The 21975-nt window shown below is 51.3% G+C and overlaps 1 protein-coding gene and 2 pseudogenes across 8 annotated transcripts; 2 read left to right on the top strand and 1 right to left on the bottom strand.

Annotated features, from left to right (window-relative positions):
• Positions 1-4069: 4069 nt before the first annotated feature.
• On the top strand, positions 4070-4207 carry LOC120621320 (uncharacterized; annotated as a pseudogene).
• A 10318-nt stretch (positions 4208-14525) lies between these two features.
• Positions 14526-14644, top strand: LOC120621212 (uncharacterized; annotated as a pseudogene).
• A 668-nt stretch (positions 14645-15312) lies between these two features.
• Positions 15313-21514, bottom strand: MRM1 (mitochondrial rRNA methyltransferase 1). 8 transcript variants are annotated; one of them, XM_039885886.1, is made up of 7 exons: positions 20707-21509; positions 20419-20512; positions 18646-18778; positions 18428-18547; positions 18062-18218; positions 17153-17182; positions 15313-16395 (listed from the first exon to the last, which is right to left on the bottom strand). In XM_039885886.1, the coding sequence occupies exons 1-7, from the start codon at positions 21267-21269 to the stop codon at positions 16374-16376; spliced, it is 1119 nt and encodes a 372-aa protein (XP_039741820.1). In that variant the 5' UTR covers positions 21270-21509; the 3' UTR covers positions 15313-16373. The 8 variants fall into 8 exon arrangements, 4 of the variants coding, with proteins under 4 accessions (XP_039741820.1, XP_039741818.1, XP_039741819.1 ...); XM_039885884.1 differs by having other exon boundaries at positions 15313-16391; XR_005658003.1 differs by having other exon boundaries at positions 16229-16395; positions 17153-17483; positions 20707-21512.
• Positions 21515-21975: the final 461 nt, after the last annotated feature.

The raw sequence follows: 21975 nt of genomic DNA, 5'->3' as shown, positions 1-21975 counted from the left end.
GCCTCCACCCCCAGGCGTTAATCAGTCGACAGCATAGAATTTACTGGGCCTGCAGGCAGGAAAGAGATTCAAGATGCCACGTCTGCAAACTGGAAGAACAAGAGAGACGCCTCATGTCGGCATACCGAGCATCTCTGTGTGCACGATCTCGTTTGAGCTTCCCAAATACTGAGAATTATCTCCATTTCACGGAGAATGAGGCAGGGGTCTGGGTGACTTGCTCACAGTCACATGGCTAGGACACAGCTAAACAAAAACAAGAATCCAAAGCTTTTTGGGTCCTGTTCCTACATCTGGCCCTCAGAGCAAAGCTGTTCCCTCACAGACAGCTCCCAAGGCTTCCTTTAATAGCTGGAGGCATTCCACATACTCCCCTCCCCAGCCTCTTACCTGCCCAGGGGTCCAAAGGCAAGTAAATGGACAAGCCCCACCTCCAAGTGAGCCCTGGGATTAGAACCCCCGACTTCAATGGTCAATGAGAGGACAGCCTTCCCCATGCCCTCAGCTGGCTCAGGGTCACCCACACACTGCTGGGCGGTTCTGCCCTCACACCCTTACCTCCACTCAAACACAGCTCCTTTGGTCTCTCTGTCCCTCCTCCGCTACCATTTCAGCCCCCACTACTTGGAACTCCATGGATGACCAGGAGTCGCAAGTGGGAGGAACAGTGCTCCTGACCTCCAGCCTGACCTCTGCCACCTCCAGTGCCTCCTCGCCTAGTCCTAGGCCAAGGTGTCAAGTCCAGTGAGGCTGGCTTCCCCTCAAAGTCATTCCCACCCGACCCTCTGACTACTGTACAACCAGATGCTCAAATGATTGAGCAATATCAGGGCGCCACCTAGTGTACCTGGCAGGCACACCAGCCCCTGCCTGGCCCTGCCATCCATGTCCAGCCACTTTGTCTGGGGCAGGGCCTCTCACGGAGCTGGGGGGTGAAAATGAGGTAGGATCTCTAGCCTGGGAGTCATATTTACAAAGGGCCTCAAATCCAGACTGCTGATGTTATGTCCAGATGACACTATTCCTCCAGCCACAGAGAGGTCCCAGAATCCAGTGAGAACAGTCCCTCATAATTTGAAAGCTTTGACCTATCCCAAGGACAGTACCGCCTGCAGAACCTTGACTTCATAATTATTTGTGAGGCTTAAAATGAGCTTTCAAATAGCCTAATCACATTACATTATTTTATGTTCACTGGTAAAAAGGAAACTTCCCAAATTAGCCACAATTTTGATAAGCCCTCTTTGGCAAGTCCATTTTTAACAAGTGCCTCAAATAATAAAATGTGGCTAAGGCATCATTAGACATCCAAGAAGCCCCACCCCGTCTACAGGGACTGGATTTGTTTCGTGGTTTTCTCCCTCCCTCCCTGTCTCTCTGTTCCTCTCTCCATCCTTGACCTGGCAGACAGCGTGATGAAGTCAAACAAGCACTGAGCACAGGCAGGGAGGCCAGGCAAATCTGGGTTTGAATCCTTTCTCTGTACCAGCTGTGTGACCTTGAAAAACTCACCTAAGCTTTCTGAGCCTTACTATTCTCATCTGTAAAATGGGGTTGTAACAAGCATCATGTGAGATAACACGTGACACCCGCAAAGAGTCAGCCACTAACCAGAGGCTCCACAACTGCCAGTCTCATTCTCTCCCTCAGGGCCTCTGCGGTGGCATCTGCTTCCACAGCACCTCGAGCTGGGTCTCTATCGTTCTCATGGTCTAAGAGCACTGGTCACACTGTATCTCGCCTGTCCATTTTCTATGGCTATGTCCATCTCCTCTCAACCTGGAGGCCCTGTTCCTCTCTTGAAGCCCAGCCCAGTGCTGAGCAATGGCAAAGGTGTATCGGCCAGGAGCTGAACTAAATATCCCAGGTCAAATGACCACACCCTGCTAGGAGAACCCATTCTCCAGACTGGGCTGGCCCACCCCAGGTTTCTAGCCCTGTCAAAACGACCATTTTCTCTCTCAGAGCCTCAGTTTCCCCTCTGTAAAATGGTACTGAAGCTCTTGATTTGCACGGTTGTTATAGGGATTAAAGAGGGGACAGTTTTTAAGGCTCTTGTACAGGATGTAACACACAGTAGGCCCTCGAGAAACAGAATTCATTATTATGGTAGCTCAAGAGTCCCAATGGGTGTTGAAAGCTATGTCGAAGGAAGACAGGAAGAACAGTATTATTGAAATTGTGCAACTTCGACAAAGACATTGGGGCAGGGAGGCAGAAGGCAAGATGGGGAGGGTGGGAGATGGTTAAAATTGGCAAAAATTAAAACCCAGTCAGGTCTCAGTCAACAACTTATTTAAGAGTGAGGCAAGGTATCTGGTTGGGGAACCTCTCTTTCCTCCAGAGTGGGGATGGGGAACAGGCCAAGCGGGGTAGAGGATGAGGGGGCGAACAGCCTCTTTATTAACACAATTATTTTATTTGCCGAAAGGTAATCATGCTAAGTGAGGTCAACGGAGCTGGCAAGGAAGGCCCTGCAGGCGGCCTACCCACGTTGCCATAGCGACAGAGCCCCGCTCACTTCCAGTAGCAGCAAGGGTTGGAGGCTCTTGAGAAAGGAGACCCACAGATCTCTCTTCTTCCCCCAGAGAAGGGCTGAACAAGACCTGTGGGTGTTTGAATTCCCCCTCCCAGCTCCAGGTGACAGACCAAGAGTCCCTGGGGGAATATCCCAGCCCAAGTCTGCGGGGGGGCGGGGTCTGTCATAGGGGATAGGAGTGTTTGCACCCATCTTCTTATTTCATCCCACAATAACCCTGCAAAGAAAGGACTAAGCAGCTGGTGACCCTTTTGTAGAAAGCTGTGGCTCAGAGGGGCTAGTACTCTGTCCACAGACACAGCACTTGAGGAGTTGAGGGCTGGAGTCTGAAGCCTGAGGCACCATTCTCAGTTACCTCAAAGCTAGAGACTGTGACAATGACAGGGATGGATTAGACCAGGGTCTCGATTCATCAGAAAAACTGGTGTGGAGGAAAAAACTGGTAACCTAAAAGTCAGAGGGGCCTGGGTTTGTGTCCCAACTTCAACCCCGCCCCCCGCCCCCGCGCCTCGTCACTCTCAGCAAATCTGCTCCAATACTCAGTTTATACAATGCAGTCTGTACCAGTGACTTGCCAGCCTCTGCATGATTAAGCAATGACCAAGACATGTTTCTCCATCTGTAAAATGGGCCACCTAAGCCTTGCTCTGGGGACCCAGGATGTCAATGATGACTGGTCAACTTGCAAACATAAGAAGCTAGCTCTATATTTTCACCCAAATCTCAAAGGGTGTTAGCTCTGCAGAGAAGAGAACACTCTCCTCCCCGCCCCAAATCCTCCAACCCTGAAGTCTACAGACAGGCCCAAGGAGGAGTGCGGCCAATGCTGGGGGTCCATTTCGCTTGCATCTCTCACCCTCTGGTGAGGGAGTGTGACACAGCCACAAGGGACAACTATGTAACAGGAGGGAATTCCAACAGGAGTTGGGGAGGGACGACAGATGTGACTGGGAACATCGGGGGAGGCTTCGGGAGGTGATGAGACTTAAGCTGGGTCTCCTGGAGGGTGGACCTGGTGATGGGAGAAGAGAAGGCGTTTCAGACACTGGAAACTGCTTCAATAAAAGCCTCAGACTGTCAGGTGCTGAGGGAGTTTGAAAGGGTGGGGGGACTGAGAGCAAAGGGACTTCAAGAGGCCCAAGAGGAAGTAGGAGCCAGAGTAGGGCAAATTGTAGATAGCTTTGACCATGAAGCTAGAAAGTGTGCACTTTCTCCTGAAGGCAACAGGAGCCATTGAAGGTTTCTGAGCAGGGGCAGGATATGATCTCCTTTGCATTTTAGGCATATTGTTTATAGAGAGAGCGGAGGTGAGAAGGCTATTAGAGCCACCTCCTCCCAGCACACTGTGAATAACAGCAACACCTCAAGACCTGGCTAGAGACCCCACAAGCCCGTTGTTACCATGCACACCAGGCCTCGAGCTGTGTGGTTCCCAGTCTGATGTAGGTGGCAAGGAAGGCAAAGGTCTGGGCTCTGGTTCCCACGCCAACCCCCTTGCAGTCATGGCCCTCGTATTGATTAAAAAGATATGCCTACAGCCATGCAACCCTGAACGTGCCCCTGCAACCCTGAACGCGCCAATCTCATCTGATCTCAGAAGCTAAGCAGTGTCGGGCCTGGTTAGTACTTGGATGGGCGACCACCTAAGAAGACCAGGTGCTGTAGGCGTAAAAAATTAAATTAAATTAAAAGGTACATGAGTGCCCTGAAAAAGTGAGGGGGGGTGGTCTCTGGAAGGGAGGGGAAGAGAGAGTGGGGAGGGAGCCCCATTTAATGAGGTTCTGCTCAGCTACCAGCCTTTTACTGAGGTCCTAGTGACCTTGGGGACAAGTGCCCTGAAGTAATTATCCCTGTTCCACAAGATGGAAACCAAGACGACATGGTTAGGAACAGCCCAGGGTCCCCAGAGCTGGGACACAAGCCCAAGTGTGTCTGATCCCAAAACTCCTCAGGCCATCAGCAGGAAGGGAAACTGAGGCCTCAAGGAAGCAATGCCCCTTCTTCCAAGAGGAGGACCACTCTGACTCAGATACCACAGGAGGCATTCTAGAGGCCCTGTCCCTCTCCTGCATCCCCTCCTAGCAGTCCTCTCGACCAGCCACATTGGAGTCCCAGCCTCCTATGACACACACACTCACACAAGCTCATGTTTTGAGAGTTCTGGTGTATCTAAGACAGTCACGAAAATAGCAGTTCATCTAACTTCCCATTTTAGATGCAAGAACCTCATCTGAGACTGGCAATCTGAGTCTCCAGGTCTTTTGCTAGATGACATTAAGCCAAGGCTGGAGATAGGAAGGGGGCTGCTCAGGATGGGGTCCGTGTCCCATTGCCATAGAGGACCCAAGGTGGGAGACCTGGAAGTCAGGAAAACTTAAGGAAAGGGTGGGTGGTGGAAGGGAGAGTTCTTGAGAGGTCACTTCTTCCTCTTGGCTAATCACAGAGACCCCTCAGTGTGGGCTCCTCAAGGATGACAAGGACAGCAGGTCTGAGGAAGGCTAGTTTCACACAGCTGGACCTGGCAGCAACTCCAACTCAAGCCTCAGTTTTAATCAATGGAGCAAGGACTTGGCCACAGTCAGCAGCAAAGATTAGCAGAGGCCTGAGAGGGAAGGAAGAGGTAGGTGTCTGGCCAAGGAAGGGTGTGCATGGGATTTACCCTGGGTCAGAGCAGGAGCTTTCAGAGCCCTTTCCCACAAGGCATGGAGATGGGAGTCAGACTGAGCCAGGGGACAAATCCAACCCACTGAAGCTCAACTAGACCCAAAAACTCAGCCTCTAATCTCCTCTTCCCCAATCACGATGAGCCTCAAGTGCAACACCAAGGAGAACTTACCAACCAGTGAGACCCCAGGATGGCTGAGCATGGGCAGCTCAAGGTGTTCATGCCATCCTTACTTGGGGATGGGAGGGGGGTCTCAGCACAGGAGCTGTGGTGCCCCCATTCTCCCCTTCAGACCAGGCTGTACAGAGGGATGGACCGAATAGGTCACCTCCTCACCCCTCAAGTGCACTGGAAGAGAGTGAAAAGAAGGAGGGGACAAATGGTATCAGCTGCCTAGCATAACTTATTAGCATCCAGGCAAGATTAATCAAGCCCAGAAACCTCGAGCAGACCCCTAATTAGTTGCCACTGATAACTATATTTGTCATGCTCTCCAATTATTCCACTGTAAATTTCAGAGTTTAATTGCACCTTGTTCTTCATTGAAGTGTCACTGTTTGCACACGCTCTCCTAATTCTTTAGCAAATTTGACAAAATTCAGCATTAAATATAGATTATCTTTAGATTTCCATAATTAACACAACCAAACTGTCTCAGGCCTAAATATTTCTCCCAGCGCCATAAATCTGGCCTGTCCCCAGAACCCAGAGAGCTGCTCCCAGCTCCCCGGCAGAGGCCTTGGGGAGAACACGCATGCACAACCATTAGCTTAAACAACACTCCTGTGCAGAGCTGGGATAGGGGTAGCAGGCAAGGCTTCATTGAGGCCACACACCCAGAAACCAACCCACCCCCAAATTTGTAGGAGGCCCCATCGAGGCTGCTCCCTGAGGCATCTCAGCCATGTCCTGGGGCTTTGAAGCCCAGTCCACAGCACCACGACCGACCTCCAGTCCTGGCAAGTGGGTTAGAGGTAAGTGGCCTGGCCTACAGTGAGGCCACAAGCCACTTCACCCCATGAAGGCCAAAGGGCCCCTGTTTGTGACTTTTTTCCCTATTAAGGCTGACCTTGATGTATGACATTATGCTAGGAACATGGCCCAGGCAGACAGGCGTGCCCTCCATGCCGCACCCTCTCCCTGGCATCCTCGCTGCCCAATCTTCTCACCTAACACACTCTCTCCAGACTCACAGGTGACTATATGTCCATTCAACTCTAAAAACAGCCAGCTGGGGCTCTTAGTTTGGACTAAGGCTATGGAAGGGAGTTCATGACCCTCCATCCAATCATCAGGCTGCAAATCTTTTCCACCATCCCACAAAACCCCAAATCTAACACCCCAACAAAGCCAGCAAGGTGTCCACTTTGAAGATGACAAAGAGGCAGCAGAGGTGATATGGAAATGACATAGAAGTTGTGTCCCTCCAGATCTCCACCTAGCCCTTGGCTCTTGTTAAGAGAACTGTATCTTGGGTTTAACACAAATCAAGGCCCTTCCAGAGTTCAACTGCAAGCCCAGCTCCCACCCTGCACTGCATCCATGCAAACACACACACACACACACACACACACACACACACACACACACACACACTTAAGATGTACACACATATGCAGAGACAAATAGACACAGATAGAGACACACCACTGACACCCAGGGACAAACAGACACATGCAATCAGAGCCTGACACAAATACAAACACACAGACATAGAAATACACACCCTTCTGTCCAAACCCTATAGGAGATGGGGGCAGCCAGACAGGGAAATGCTCACTCCCAAGAAATCAGTGGCATATCCAGACTCTTGCCACACTGAAGGGCCAGAGTGGGCTGGGGGCTCTGGCAGACAGCTCTCTCTCGCCCTCCATACTGCTTGCCAGCCTAATGTCCCTCTCTTTCCCTGGTGAAGATACAGTGGTGGCTGAGGGGCTGAACGTGGGAACAGGCAGTAACGTCAAGGAGCCTCAAAGTGTACTCACAGCAAATTTGGAGGAAAATCAATGGTCTTTAATGAGATTTGAGTTTTCTCCACAATGAGCTGGGCTGGGAGTTATATGGGGGAGGGATCTCTGGGTGAAATGTATGAGAGGATGAACTAGGACAAGCCTGGAAGCCACTAGGCAACCACGAGTGAGGAAGCTCCAGGGCCAGCAGGGACAGGCAGAGACAGAGGACCAAGAGACAGATAAGATAGCAAGATGCCATCCAGCCCCACCCACCAGGCCCAGAGAGGGCCCCTGGGCCAGCTTGGGTGTTCGCCACAGCAGAGCTGGGTTCTGGATCCAGGAGTCTGAATTCCCAGCCTTCAGAAAGAATGAGTGGCTGAGGTCCACTCAGGTCAGAAGGCTGGCCAGAGCCAAGAACAGTGGGAAGTGGTCAGCAGAGGGTGGGGGGTATGCAGCTCACTCAGGGTTATTGGCTTCAGAGGGTGGTGAGAGGTGATATCAGTGGGTTAACTCTGATCAGTGGGTGATAAGAGTTAACCCATTGATATCACCTCTCACCACCCTCTGAACTGCACCTACAGTTTAATGCACACCTGCCAGGCTCCAGACACCTGGTACCGTCATTCTACAGAAAACCCTGCAAGAGATGGCCCCTTGCTCAGATGAGGAAAACAGGGATCAGAGAAGTTAAATAAACTTCTCAAAGCCACCCAGCCAGTGAGTGCCTGAGGCAGCACCTGCACCAAGGTCTGCTAGGCTCTAAGTCTGTGCTTCCTCCATTCTTCTCACAAGCAGCACCTCGCAGGCGATGAAGGAGCCACACCTTCTCTCCCCACTCTTCCAGCCCAAGGCTCCACGGTCCTTGGGCCAACTGGGTCAGAGCTCGGGTTCAGGCTCCAGGTGACAGAAACTCAGGGAATCTTTTCCACAGCTCCACCTCAAATCGAAAGACTTCCCCAGGCACAGAGCAGAGGACATTTGTCAGCTGCAACCATACCCACCCCACCCCACCGGCTGAAGCTTTGAGCTCCCCGCCTTCTTACTGAATAATAGAAGGGATCAGAGGCCATAAACCCAACCTTAATATCCTCTGCCTGAAGCCCCTATGCAACATCCTACCTGCATGGTCGTCTGAGTGCTTTCGCTCCTCCAGTGACAGAGAGCTCACTACCTCCAAAGTACCCCATTCGCCCTCTGGAATCCTGTTAAATGAGACACTATCTGCTGTCCTGAGCCTCCCACTGGTCCAAATCCTGCCCTCTGGGTCACTGTTCTGCTCCATGAAAGCCCCTCTGTAATGTGAATACCAAGGCCACTGCCCCCACCACCCCACTCACCACCACCACCACCACCTAAGGGGCTTCCATTTACCTGGCTAACCACTTCCTCATTCCCTCAACTGATGCAAACTATCCAATCCTATTCCCTCCCACACACCTGAAGGTGTCAGCAGAATTGTTGATAGCAGAGAAGAGTGGTTAAAGGGAACCATTTTTTGGATGGACTTGGTAATTTCTTGAATATAATAACAAAAGCACAGGCAACAAAAGAAAAAATAGATAAATGGGACTACATCAAAATTTAAAACTTCTGTGCATCAGAGGACACAATTAACAGAGAGAAAATGCAACCTACAAAATAGGAGAAAGTATTTTCAAATCATCATCTGATATGAGGTTATTATCCAAAAACTATAATGAACCACAACTCAACAATAACAAACAACAAATAACCTGATAAACAATTGAGTGAATATTTCTCCAAGGATGATATACAATGGCCAAAAGCATAAGATGTTTAACGTCACTAATCACTAGAGGAATGCATATCAAAACCACAATGAGGTAACACCTCACACCCAATAGGATGGCTACCATCAAAAAAAAAAAGAAAGAAAGAAAGAAAGAAAGAAAGAAAGAAAGAAAGAAAATGACAAATGTTGGTGAGATTGTGGAGAGACTGTAAAACGGTGCAGCCACTATGGCAAACAGTATGTTCCTCATAAAAATTAAACATAGAATTAACGTATGACCCAGCAATCATACTTCTAGGTATACATCCAAAAGAACTGAAAACAGGATCTCAGAGATATTTGTACACACATGTTCATTGAAGCATTATTTACAGTAGCCAAGAGATGGGAGCAATCCAAGTGTACATCAACCTATGAATGGATAAACAAAATGTAGTATATACATACAATGGAATATTATTCAGCCTTAAAAAAGGAAGGAAATCCTGTCACTTGTTACAACATGGATGAACCTTGAAGACATTATGCTAAATGAAATAAGCCAGTCATATGAGTATCTAAAGTTGTCAAATTGATAGAAACAGAAAATAGAATGGCGATTGTCAGGAGCTGAGGGAGAGGAATGGGGAGTTGTCACTTAATGGGTATAGAGTTTCAATTCTGCAAGATGAAAAAGGCCTGCAGATTTGTTGCACAACAATATGAACCAAAAAAGAAGAAAAAAGAATGATTTTGGATTCAGACAGAAATGGGTTTCAGTCCCAGCTCTACCGTTTCTTAGCTGCTTAACTTGAAGCAAGTTGCCAAATGCCTCTCTAAGCCTCAGTGTCCCCAACTCTACAACAGGGTAATGAAAGAATCTAACTCATAGGGTTGCTGTGAGCATTCTCTCATTGATTTTTGCTGACTTGTTCACTGCTGTGCCCCCAGCTGGCATACAGTAGGTGCCCAATAATTCCTTGTTAAATGACAGCGTGAGCTATGCCTTGGCCTTCTGTCCTCAGAGGCCCTCTGGCCCACCCTTCACTCCCATCTCTAGCAGGATCTGCAGCTTTAAGGACTCCCACTCTCTAGTCTTGGCAGGAGAGGGGGAGCCCCACTTCCCCAGCAGCCCCAGGCACCCCAACTGCCATTCCATCCAGTCTGGGCACCAATTCTGTCCATCAATATTGGCTTCCGGCAGCCACACTTGGATGCCCACGTAATCGATAACCAGCAGCTGCCATTGATCAGCCCCTGGGGTATCAGAAGCCAGGGAAGAGTCAAGGAGAAGGATGAGGAGACAGAGTCCCAGAAAGGGCGGAGTAACAGAGATACTTCAGTGACCCAGCCACAGCAGACAGACAAGACAGAGGTAATCAAAAAACAGAAAACAGAGGAATAGCGGAGAGGGAGGGGAGGCACCAGACCTTGAGCTAGGAAGGGCAAAGAGGCAGCAGACACAGGGAAACCCCTGAAAAGGGAGAAAGAAGAGGCAGGCAAAGAAGTTATTGAAGTAGCCTACCATGTACCAAGGGCATCTTCTCTTAAGCCCCAGCACAACCCTGGGAGAAAGAGGTCTTTGGCGCCATTTTATGGGGGAAGAAACTAAGCTCGGAGGTTAAAAAACTTGACCTAGGCCTGAGCCTTTAGGTACGGCAGCAGAGACAGAATTTAAACCCAGGTCTGGTGTCTTTGGGAGTCAAAGCCTTTTGCCACAACCCACAGTAGCCCTGAGTTGTCACTTCCGGCCTCCCCACCTGGGCATACCACCCACAGCTGAGTGGGGAACTGGCAGAGGTGCCCCCGACTCCCTCCACTGGGATGTCCCACTGAGAGCTTGTCAAGCTGGTTTAGGGGAGGAGTGGGGAAGTAGATGGGGTGGTATTGCATGGGGAGGGTGGCTGTGTGCAGACCGGACTTGGCCTCCTCAGCAGCAGGCCTCCCAACAGATGCTTGGACTAGAGTTGCCTTTTTTCCAACCCCAGCTCCCCATCCCTCTCTCTTACCTCCCTCCCTCCCATACCCTTCTGATTGCAAGAGCATGATTTTGGGCAAGTTACACAATCCCTATGAGCCTCAATTTCTTATCTCTAAGCCTAAGGTAGTAACAGTGCCTACCATAAAGATTAAATGAGAGGAAGCATGTACAACTGTTAGCACATGGTAAGTACATAATAAATGTAAGGACCGTCATCATCATTATCATCACCCTGCTCCAAGCACACAGCTTCTGGAGCCCATATCCATCACAGTGAGACTGTTGTATATGTTGATCCCAGGGTTCCGATTTAAACAAGATCCAGCCCCTTGCAGTGCCTGGCCCATGGCTAGTGCCCCCATCTATAGGAGGGGCTTCTGTGCAAGGCCCAGATGCAGGTGGGCCTCAGCAGGGGGAGAGCTGAGGCGGCCTACAGAGCATTCCCTCAGCCCTCCACTAGCTCTTTTGTTTCAGAGAATCACGAGCAGCTGTGGCTGGGGGCTCATTTGTGCCTTGCCTCCTCAGAAAGTAGAAGGTCAGGGCCAGCTGGAAATGTGCTGAAAACTTTGCCTCTTCAACCCACTACAGAGAAGAGGAGAGGGAGGCAATTAGTCTCCAACCTCAGGACTCATTCATCGTTTTCAAACATCCAGGATGTGCCTGGCCCTGTGCTGAAACCTGGGAATATAAAATGAGTCAAGCCAATTTCTTCCTTGATAGTCTGAAGGAAGAGGATCAGGATTTCGTGTCTGCAGAGGCCTGTGGGGGCCAAGGGGGAGTTGTAAAGGGTTGTGGGGGGCGCAGTAAGGCTACTTGCAAGAAGGGACCAAGTCCAGTGTCAGACTACCTCCTTTATCTGCTGACTTCCACCTTGGTTTCTTCTTTCTAAAGGAAACTGTTCAGCCCACTGACATTTTTTTGAGGTTTCAGATAAATCGTGGAAGGCACCACTTTTCATGGAGTCTCCATTCTGATACCCACAAACTTCAGCAAAAAAGCCATGAACCCAAGGGGGAGAGAGGTGCAGAGGTGGAGGGAGAAAGCAGAAGGGGCCAAGTTCAGCAGTGGGGCGGGGGCGGGGTGCGCAGCCGCTCCTTCAGAACTGCTGCAGCTGCTGAAGGGTTTTCTCTGAAATAGAATATTGTGACAGAGAGGGCACGGCGGGGCTAAGGACAAGGCATTTCCATAAGAATCCTTCTTGGAGTGCAGTGGAGGGGAACCTTGCTTAGAGGCAGCCTTCGCAGAGCCCGGAGTATAAATCTCCTGGTCCCGATTCAACAACCAGCCCCGCTCCTTTTCCCAGTCCGGGGAAGAAACTGGGACAATAAACTGGGGCAGAGCTCACACCCTTTCCTGCTTCTCTGAACGTGTGAATGGTCCTCGGGGCTCTGGCCTTGCTCCCCGACCCCAGTTGGCTAAATGAGATTCTGCGATTTAAAAAGATCATTCTCAGAGCAGTTGTTGTATCTGTAAAATAACAATGGCTGTCATGAGTGAGGGGTTACAACTTACCAGGCACTGTGCTACCCTGCTTAGGTATTGGTATCCCTATTCACAGAAGATGCAACGGATATCCTAGAGGAAAAGCAACTTGCCTTAGGTCACTCAGCTAGGAAGAGGTGGGTCAGGACTAGAACCCAAAACCGTGCTGTACACGCCGATTTGAAAGGAAGAAGTGGCCAGCTTGGGAAGCAGTGGGGATGGAGGGACTAGAATCTCTGAATGAGAGTTTGGTGGGGAGAGTAAAGTAAGGGGTAGCCCCAGGTGCTATGCCACCTGTCCAGGCCTCTAGGACTTAGGAGGAAGGAGACAGTGACATCTCCCTGGCTGGTGGCCACTTCTCCCCACATAAAACCCTCTCTATGTGGGTTTTGAGCACAAACCTAGGAGTGAGAAGCACTGAGCTCTGGGCTGGTGAATAGGCAGTTAGAACTTTCTGGAGCACCTCCCCCAGCAGGATGAGCTGAAGCCCACCAGGGAGGTGTTAATGAAACAGGGAAGCTGCGAACAGAGCCAGGAGTGATTCCAATCTGACACCTCCACCCCAGCCCCCACTAGTAATGAGCTGGGACCTGCCCTTCTCCCCAGGGAGTGGGGTGAGGGGAAAAGGGGATGTCCTTAGGCATCTTTGTTGCTTCAGATACCTTTCATCATTATTATTTTCACTGCAATAAAAACAAGGAAGCCTCACATTTATTGAGCACCTACTGTGTCCCAGGCACTGTGCTAAGTCCTTTTCATACGTCATTAACCCTCAAAAACATACATGGTCTTATTCTTATCTCCATTTTGTAGATAGACAATCTGAGGCTCAATCAGTTTAAGTGACTGGCCTGAGGTAGAGCCAACATTTGGATCCAGGACTGTTCGACTCGGAAGTCTGTATTCTTAATGCTTTTGCTACTGTGCCTCTGACATGATCCAATGAGGTCCTCAGCAGGAAGGCGGATGGGGTGGAAATGTTGCCATCTGGGGACAAGTTGGGAGCCCGACCCTGGGGGGCATAGGAGTGGGCCCATGCCTCCACAAAGGCAAGTATGTTTGTGTGTGGCCCCAGGGCTGGAGCTGGTGTGAATAAAGGAAGCAAATCCAGCACATCATGTGTCCTAAAAGTTCCAGAACTGGAAAAAAGAACAGAATCCCAGACCTACCACCAAGCCTCTCAGTCCCTTGTGTGCTCCTCTCCACTTGAGCTGAGAGTGGGGCGCGGGGAGGGCTCTAAGGAGGGGCCCACAGCTCTGCCCATTGCCTGGGGAGGGCTGGAGAGGGGTACTGGCTGAGGAGGACTGAAGTGGTGGTGGTGGGTGCTCAGAAGACCCCTGCCTCCTGGTCAGGGAGGGAGGGGCTGAGCAGCTCCTTGAGTGGGGTCCCATGTTTGTAAACATCATTAATCAGAGATTAGCGGATAGGCATGCTAATTGCACCTGTGGACGCCAGAGACCTCAAGGTTGATTACATTTACAAACTGTGGGGCTCCCTGGCGGCCTGGCCCTGCAGGAGTGGAAGTGGGTATCTAGTTTAGGACCCCAGCCTGGTGGAGGAAACTGGCAATTTAGCTTATCACCAAAAAAAGAATTCCAGCCCTGGAGAGGAACAGGGGTGTTGACAACAATTCAGCTGCTCTGGAAATACCAAGCCAGCCGCCAAACCTTCTGAGACCCTTCCTCTCTTGGCCCAGGAGCCCTGACAAAGGCGGATCCTGCAAATGTTACTTCAAACCCCTCCCCTTCCCAACACTCTCCAGTGGTTCTCTGGGGTAAATCATTGAGGGCTGCAGCTGAAAGGGGCCCTAGAGCCTATGGGGAAATTGAGACCTGACTGGTAGGAGAGCAGAGCCCCAGTGCCCTGATCTCGTGGTCTGCCCCCACCAAGCCCCCATGCGGTGAGAACAGCCACCATCCTCCAGGCACTGCCTGAAGGCTTCAAATGCATGATTTCATTTAACCTGCACCATGATGTCCTGAGGTGGACACTGCCATTATGCCCATTTTATAGAAGAGGGAAACTAAAACTTAGAAAAGTTAAGGGACGTGTCCACCACTAGAAAGGCACAGAGCTAGACTCAAAGCAAACTGCTTACCAGCGAGGACCATGCTCTTGGCCACTGTTCCCTCCTCTGGCTGCATCCTGACCCTGCCCTAGATGGACCCACACCCGTCTACGGCCACGCCACCCTAAACGTGCCCGATCTCGTCTGATCTCGGAAGCCAAGCAGGGTCGGGCCTGTTTAGTACTTGGATGGGAGACCGCCTGGGAATACCATGTGCTATAGGCGTTAAAAAAAAAATTAGTAGATGGACCCACACCCAGCCCCTCAGCCACAGCCACCCCAGCCCCCATGTATCTAACCACGCCTGCTGAGCAGTGTCTATGTGTCAGGCACCGTGGCCGCTCCTAGGAGACACAGACCTCAGCCTTGGCCTTAGGGCCTCAGGGCCTCAGGTGCTTTTTCTTGGGAATGGCTGGTCTGCATGACTTAACTACATACCCGTGTGTGCAAGGCAGGTAATTACAGCTTCAATTCCCTTTCGTTCATATGAACCTGTCTTCCCAGAAGCTGACCAGCTTGCTGCCCAGTGGGTGAAGCAGGGAAGAGCACCCTGTGCCTGGCTGTTCACTCAGGAGAGAGGCCCTCTAGATGGCCCAGACCACAGGGACCCAAAAAGCTGATGAACAGCATATCTAAAGCAGGTCGGATATGGTTCCAGACCTCACAGAGAAATCCCTGGGCAGGTGAGGGGCTCTGGACCCCAAGTACCCCCAGCCTCAACTTCTACTTTCCATGCTGGGTTTGGTCCTAGAGAGCAGAGCTCGATTCTGTACCCCTACACGGAGAGAACACAAGGACACCTGAGTTCGTTTTCATCAAGTCTGTTAGTCTGTGTTCTCCAGAGAAACCAGAGAAACAGAAACCAATGAGAGACAGATACACACACAGAAACATACATACTGACATACTGGTTTATTTATCATAGAGAATTGGCTCATGCAATTATGGAAGCTGGCAAGTCCCAAGTTCTACAGGATGAGTCTGTAAGCTGGAGACCCAGGAGAGCAAATAGCGTTCCCATCTGAAAGCCAGCAGACTGGAGACCCAGGATGAGCCCTTGTTTTAGTTCCAAAGGCAGGACTGGATTCTTACCAGTCAGGCTTTTTATTCCACTCAGGCCTTCAAACGATTGAATGAGGCCCATCTACACTAGGGAGGGCAATCTGCTTTGCTCAGTCTTCCAATGTAAATGTTAACCTTATCCAAAACACCCTCGCACACACCCCCAGAATGTCTGACCAAGTATCGGGGCACCCCATGGCCCAATCAAATTGACACATAAACCGAACCATCACATCCAGGTTTGGATTATTGTGTGCTAGTCCTGGGTGCACAGTCCTTTAGTTTTCAGACACTTTTTACTGATATGCTCTCGTTTTATTTTTACAACTGCCCTGTTGTGGAGAGGGTAGGTGGAGCAGGTATTAATGGCAGTATCCCCATTCTATAGATGAGACACCATCTAGGTAGGAAGCCGTGGAGCCAGGGCTGGAACCAGCATCTTCTAAAGAACCTTACGGACGGATGAAAGGTTGCCTGGTGTGTGCTTTCAGGCATGTTCTCAAAAGCACGGGTGTGAATGATTTGGAGGACATTTCTTGGACAAGAGCGGGTGGCTCCAGGGCCAGTGATTCTCAAACGTGGCTGGACACCAGCATCTGGGGAGCTCTAAGAAATGCCTGCGCCTGGCTCCTTCTCCAGAGATCCTGCTTTCATCGGCCTGGTGCCTCTGGGCATCTGGAATATTAAAAGCTATTCCCCTCCCTGCCCCCATGACTCTAAGGTGCAGCCAAGGTTCAAAACCACACTAGGTTCTTAGCCAAGAGTGTGGCAGGGATGGAGGAAGCAGCGTAGTACGCCAAAGGTTGACACGTGCCAGTGGAAGTCAGAGCCTGTGTGCCAGTCAGGAACAAACAGCTCCAAGTGAGACTGATGTGGTGGTGATCTATGGAGTTTATGAAGGGGTTTCTTCCTTTCTTGAGGAAAAAAACAAAACAAAACAAAACGTTGACTTTAAAACATTCTTAGGCTCTTTTTAACCAAATTCAAATGTTCTAAATTGGCATTAGAATTCCAAGATAAACCCACGTTACAGAGAAAAGGGCGGTATTTATCAAACATCTACTATGTGTGCAGCATCGAGTTCCTACTGTCCTCTGTATCCTCCCAGCAACCCAGAAAGGCAGGATTATCCCTTCGCTGAGGAGGGGACTGAGGCTCAGGAGGGCAAAGAACTTGCCCAAAGTCACACAGCATTCAGGATTCGAACTTAGCATTGCCGTCCTCCAGATTCTTGCTCCAGAGCAGTGGTTCTCAACTAGGGTGAGCCTGTTCCCCAGGGGACATTTGGCCTTATCTGGAGGGATTTTTGGTTGTCACATCTGGGGGAAAGGGGGTGCTACTGGCATCTGTGGGTAGAGGCCAGGGATGCTGCTAAACATCCTACAATGCACAGGGTGGCCTCCACAACAGAGACTTATCTAGCCCAGAGTGTCAACAGTACTGAGACTGACAAATCTTGCTCCAGGCTTCTCAGCCTGGGCTGCACATCAGAGCCATCTGGCGGCGGAGGGAGGAGGGGCAAGGGGGGAAGGGACTTTAAAAATCTTGATGTTCAGGCTGCACCTGGACCAATTTCATTGGCCTTTCTAGGAGTGGGTCTCAGTGTAAATTGTTTCTTAAAGCTTGCCAGGTAGTTCCAATGTGCAGCCGAGATGACTCTAAACTACTTACACTGGTGGCTTCTGCTCCGTTTGTGGGACCCTGAGGGAGGAGCGCCAAATCAGTATGGATGGTGTAGCAGCAACCGTGTCCTCACACCTCCCAGAATCAAAGGCCAGGGCTGTTCGTTGGTTCCTTCCGTGGAAGTGGACCCACCGAAGACTCACTGGTCGGGCATGGGGGACTGGAGGGCCACAGGTGGGCGGGGTAGGGTCGGGGTGGGCGTTGGCTAATCTTTCCCTTGCCTCCTGGGGGCCACAGCCAGGAATCTCCCCCAGGTGGCTGCGAGAGCTTCTCAAAGAGACTGTGGACCAAAGAGCAAGGCTGCCACCTAATGGAGGAACTGGACAGAATGGTCCACTGGTTGAGTGCCTGCTGGACACCAAGTGATGTTTTATTTGATCCTCACAACAGCCCAGTGAGGGAGATGCAGACGAGGGCCCTGAGGCACATAAAAATGAAGCCACCTGCTCAAGGCCCCCACAGTAGGGCAGGGTTTGAGCCTGGATTTGTACCCATCTGGTCCACAAGAGAGCCCCAGGCCTCCCTCTACATTCTCACACTGGTTCAAGGGGACTAGGACCCCTGGAATGGGCTGCCCAATTCCCTTCTGATGCCTAAACTTCTCCTTGACATCCAGGCAGGACCCAGGAGGAAAGAGACTCTCTGAACTAGCACATTCTAGAAATTAATGGGCTGCCATCTCCAACACCAAGTCCAAACTCAAAACAGGAAATGGAACTTCCTCTGGTACCACCTCAAAGCTTCCTGCCCCCAGAGACAGTGATTAATAAACAGGGCCTGGGTGCACAGTCAGGCAAGAGATTCCAGCACATTCAAACACGTGGATGTACATGCAACCCACCCCCTGCCCTCCAGCACACACACATATTGAAAAGTCCAAGTCAGCCCCCATCTTGCCTCTCTTTCTCTTTTTCTGAGGACAGTCCTGGGTGCTGAGCCACTCTGGGCCCTTCGGATGTGGCTGAGGGCTCTTGGGAGTCTTGGTGAATTTGCTCTCTCTTCCCATCTCCCACAAAACCTTTCCTCTGGCTGCAAATGGAATGAAGAATAATTCCTGTACAGATAGACAGGACAGGGAGAAAAGAGAGAACTGAGAAAAGGAAAGATCATGTGTCAGGCACTTCCTCATTTTATCCTCAAATGGATGTATTTTCCTCATTTGGCACAAAAAGCAATTGAGACACACAAAGACTGAAAAACTTGTTTAGGATAAACTAGCTACACATGTGTGATCAGGAGGCAAGAAGGGGAGAGCAGACTCACCCGCAGCCACAGAGACATTCAAAGACTCCAGTCCAGGAGGCAGCTGTCTTCCAGGCAGGATGGTAAGGAGAAGCTGGCAGGAGGCCTGCACCTCCTGGGACAGGCCTGAGCCCTCGCTCCCTGTAGAGCATGAGGGCAGGTTAGGGATGTCCCAGCTGGACATGCAGGTGCTCAAGAAATGCATGTCTGAGCACGGAAAAGCAGGGACATCTACCTACCAAGCACAAGGAGAGTAGGCCGGTCCCAGAGGAACTCCAAGCAACTCGTGATGGGGATCTCAGAGGACTGGGAAATCTCAGGCCCAGGGCAGCCCACTGTGCCAGCCACGAGCCAGCCCTGCTGGGCTTTGGCCTAGAAGGGGGAAGAAGAAATCATGTTCTAGCTCACTAACTCTCCTCAGAGCTCTGGCCAAGAAGGAGCCCAATCTTGCTATATACAGACTCATTCCCTCACTGAGCCATTCAATTCAGTCAATAGTTATTAAGCACCTAGAATGGGCAAGCTCTGTTATAGGCACTGGAGAGAGGGCAGTGAACAAACAGGCCAAAATCCCAGCATCACAGAAGGGGAGTTGGAGAGGGCCTCACTGGAGTGACTTTTGAATAGACCTGAAGGAGATGAGGGAGCACCGTGGAGACATCTGGGGGATAATATTCTAGGCAGGGACCAGTAAGTGCAAAGGCTGAGAGGTGGCTTCTTACCTGGCATGTGTGAGGAACAGCAGAACAGCAAGGTGTCCAGTGGGAAGGGAGCCACTGAGACAGGAGAGGGAACAAAGGGCCATATGAGGTAGAACCTCGAAGGCCCCTGGAAGGACTCTGGCTTATACTTGGAGAGAAATGCAAAGGCTTTGAAAGGTTCTGAGCAGAAAAGTAACATGGTCTGACTTGTGTTTCAACAGGATCACTGTGCCTGTTGTGTTGAGAGCCAACAGCAAAACCAAGGAGACCACCTTGGAGTTTTCTGCAATAATACAGGCAGTAGATGATGGTGGCTTGGACCAAAGTGGTAGCAGTGGAGATGGTAAGAAATGGTGAGAATATGGAAATAACTTCACAGTAAAACCAAAAGGATGCGCTGACGGGTGAGACACAGAGTGTGAGACCAGTAAAAATCAAGGATGACACCAAGGTTTTTGGCCTAAACAATTGAAGGAATGGAGGTGCCATCAACTGAGCTTGGTAAGTCTGCAAGAGGAACAGGTGCCCTGCTTTGGAAATGTTCGGTTTGAAATGCCCATTAGCAAAAGAGAATTGCTGAGTAGGCAACTAGATACATGAACCTAGGGTTAAGCAGCAAGATCCAGGCTAGAAATACATTTGGGAATCATTCAAATATAGATGGTATTTAAAGCCATGAGACTGGATGACACAAAAAAGAAATGCCTACATACAAGAACAGATTCAAGGACTGAGACAGGAGTATGGTCAGGAACTGCCAAATGCAGGGCAATACTTCCCCCTTGTGTCCATCAAAGGAAGCACAGCCGAAGACACCAGCACGCTCCAGGAGAGGGGTTTCTTAGATTTGTCCCCAGAAGTTGGGGTTTTCGTGGGGGGTGAGGGAGAGGATGTTTTCTGTTTTTTTGTTTGTTTGCTTTTTGTGTGTGAGGGAACACAGGAAAGGCATGAACTAGTCCTTGTTCAAAGAGCCTTTCAATCTGTGTCCCTACTGAAAGAACCCAGGCCTCCTATCAGCTAAACACCGAAGGCCTACTTAGTAGGCAATGAGGCACTGTGGTAAATTCGCAGGAGGGGCAAAGAGGTATGGCCGGGGACAGAGTGCAGTAAAGCGAATGACACTATGAAGCCCTTAACTTCAGACTCTGCTCCACTTGTGATTTGAAACACTCTGGGATCCTTCTTTAGAAGGATGTAGGAAGTGATGCCAACAAGCTCCCTTCTCTCCCCTTCCTCCATCTGCTGCTGGCTAAGTGCCCTTGGGAAGGCTGAGCTTAGCTTATTTCTGCTTTACTTCCCCCACCCCCTTACCTGTAAAAAGCCTTCCAAGTCATCAGTGGAGAACACGTCCATCACCTCCACAGCCCCCGCGCTGGCCTTGCTGACTATCGGAGTGAGCGGGCAGCTGTAAAGTTAGCCCCACATGAGGCTGAGTAATCTCAAGCTCCGTGCCCTACCCTCCTCCCGGCCCCCAAGGGTTATAGATGAGAATTCTAGCGATAGAGAGGCTTTGCTGAGGGATCGCCAAAGGGTCAAGATGGTTAGGCACTCGGCTGTGCCTCGAAATTGGGGCACATGGAAAATAAGGGTCGTCCGTGCCTGTTTCTCTGGCTGATGATGAGCTTATCCACTCCGAGGAAGTGAGCGGAGCGCAGCACAGCCCCAAGGTTCCGGGGATCCTGGAGCCCCTCGAGGACGAGCCACAGCTGCTGGGGGTCGCCTCCTGGCCTCGCCTCCCCAGCCTCGGTCCAGGGCCGGGGCCGCAGAGGGCTCACCTCCATGCAGACGCCCTGGTGGACCTGGTAGCGGCAGAGAGCGTCCAGCTTCTGTCGTCTGAGACGCAGAACAGGGATGTCCCGTGCCTCGGCCACGCGGAGAAGCTCCGCCCGCTCCCCTTGCAGCCCGGACCTGCCGGCCTGGAGCAGGAGCCGGGACACGCGGCGGCGGGCGGCCCGCAGAGCCAGGAGACACGGGAACAGGCCAAACAGAAGTTCTCGTCCCCCGGCGGACCGCGGAGTCGGCGCCAGGTCATCCAGTCTCAGGTGACTTAGCCACTCCCCACCGGGCTGCTCCCCGCGCCGCGCCGCTTGGGAAAAATGACGCGCTAGGAGGTGACCGGAGCAACGCCAGGTCGCGCCCCGGAGGGCCGAGAGCAGCGCCATGGCCGATGGCCCCTGCTGCGTCCTCAGAAGCGGTCACTGCCGACGGGGTCCACTCCCCGGCCCCAAACACGGGTTAAGGGGACCCCACAGCAGCCCCCACCCTGCCTCCTTAGACAGAGGAACGAACAGCCTAGACTCCCTGCTCGAACATAGCCTAGAATTGAGTAATCGCCCCTTCCCGAACCCCACGTGGGCTGCTCCGCTTCCGGGTTCGAGCGGTCCTGCCCCCTGCCCGGCGACGTACTGCGCAGGCCCGGCCACCGGGTCGTCCCTACAGCGCCACCTGCGGGCCTGACTGAGCAGCGACCTCCACCGCACCGCGGTGATCAGCGCTGAGCTGACCCTGCTCCAGGCTTCATTCTGTGCGCTTGGAGGTTCCAGGAGGTTGGAGGGTCGCATTCATTCAGGCACCAGCAGAGGACACTTTAAGGGGATGTGTTCAACCAGTTCAGTGGTAGTGCTTCCCTCCCCACTTCCAGTCCACCACCGGAAGCTTATTTTCCTCAGAAGCTATGGCATCCAGCCCCTCCTCTGAACCTCCACTGTCTTGTCAAACCCTCAGCACCAGTAACCAGGACCTACCAATACCCTCCTATCTCGTGGCCGCTGATTCTCTAAGTGATAGTCTGTGCCTGTCCTGTGGCTGCTGACAAGCCAACTGATGCCCTTGGCCCACAGGTAATGGCCAGACCCCTTGCTCAGCACT

The sequence above is a fragment of the Pteropus medius genome, unplaced genomic scaffold (genome assembly GCF_902729225.1).
Source record: "Pteropus medius unplaced genomic scaffold, Ma_sr-lr_union100, whole genome shotgun sequence".
Lineage (NCBI taxonomy): Eukaryota > Metazoa > Chordata > Mammalia > Chiroptera > Pteropodidae > Pteropus > Pteropus medius.
The sequence above is the reverse complement of the archived record's forward strand: the minus strand, read 5'-3'. Positions and strand labels throughout refer to the sequence as shown.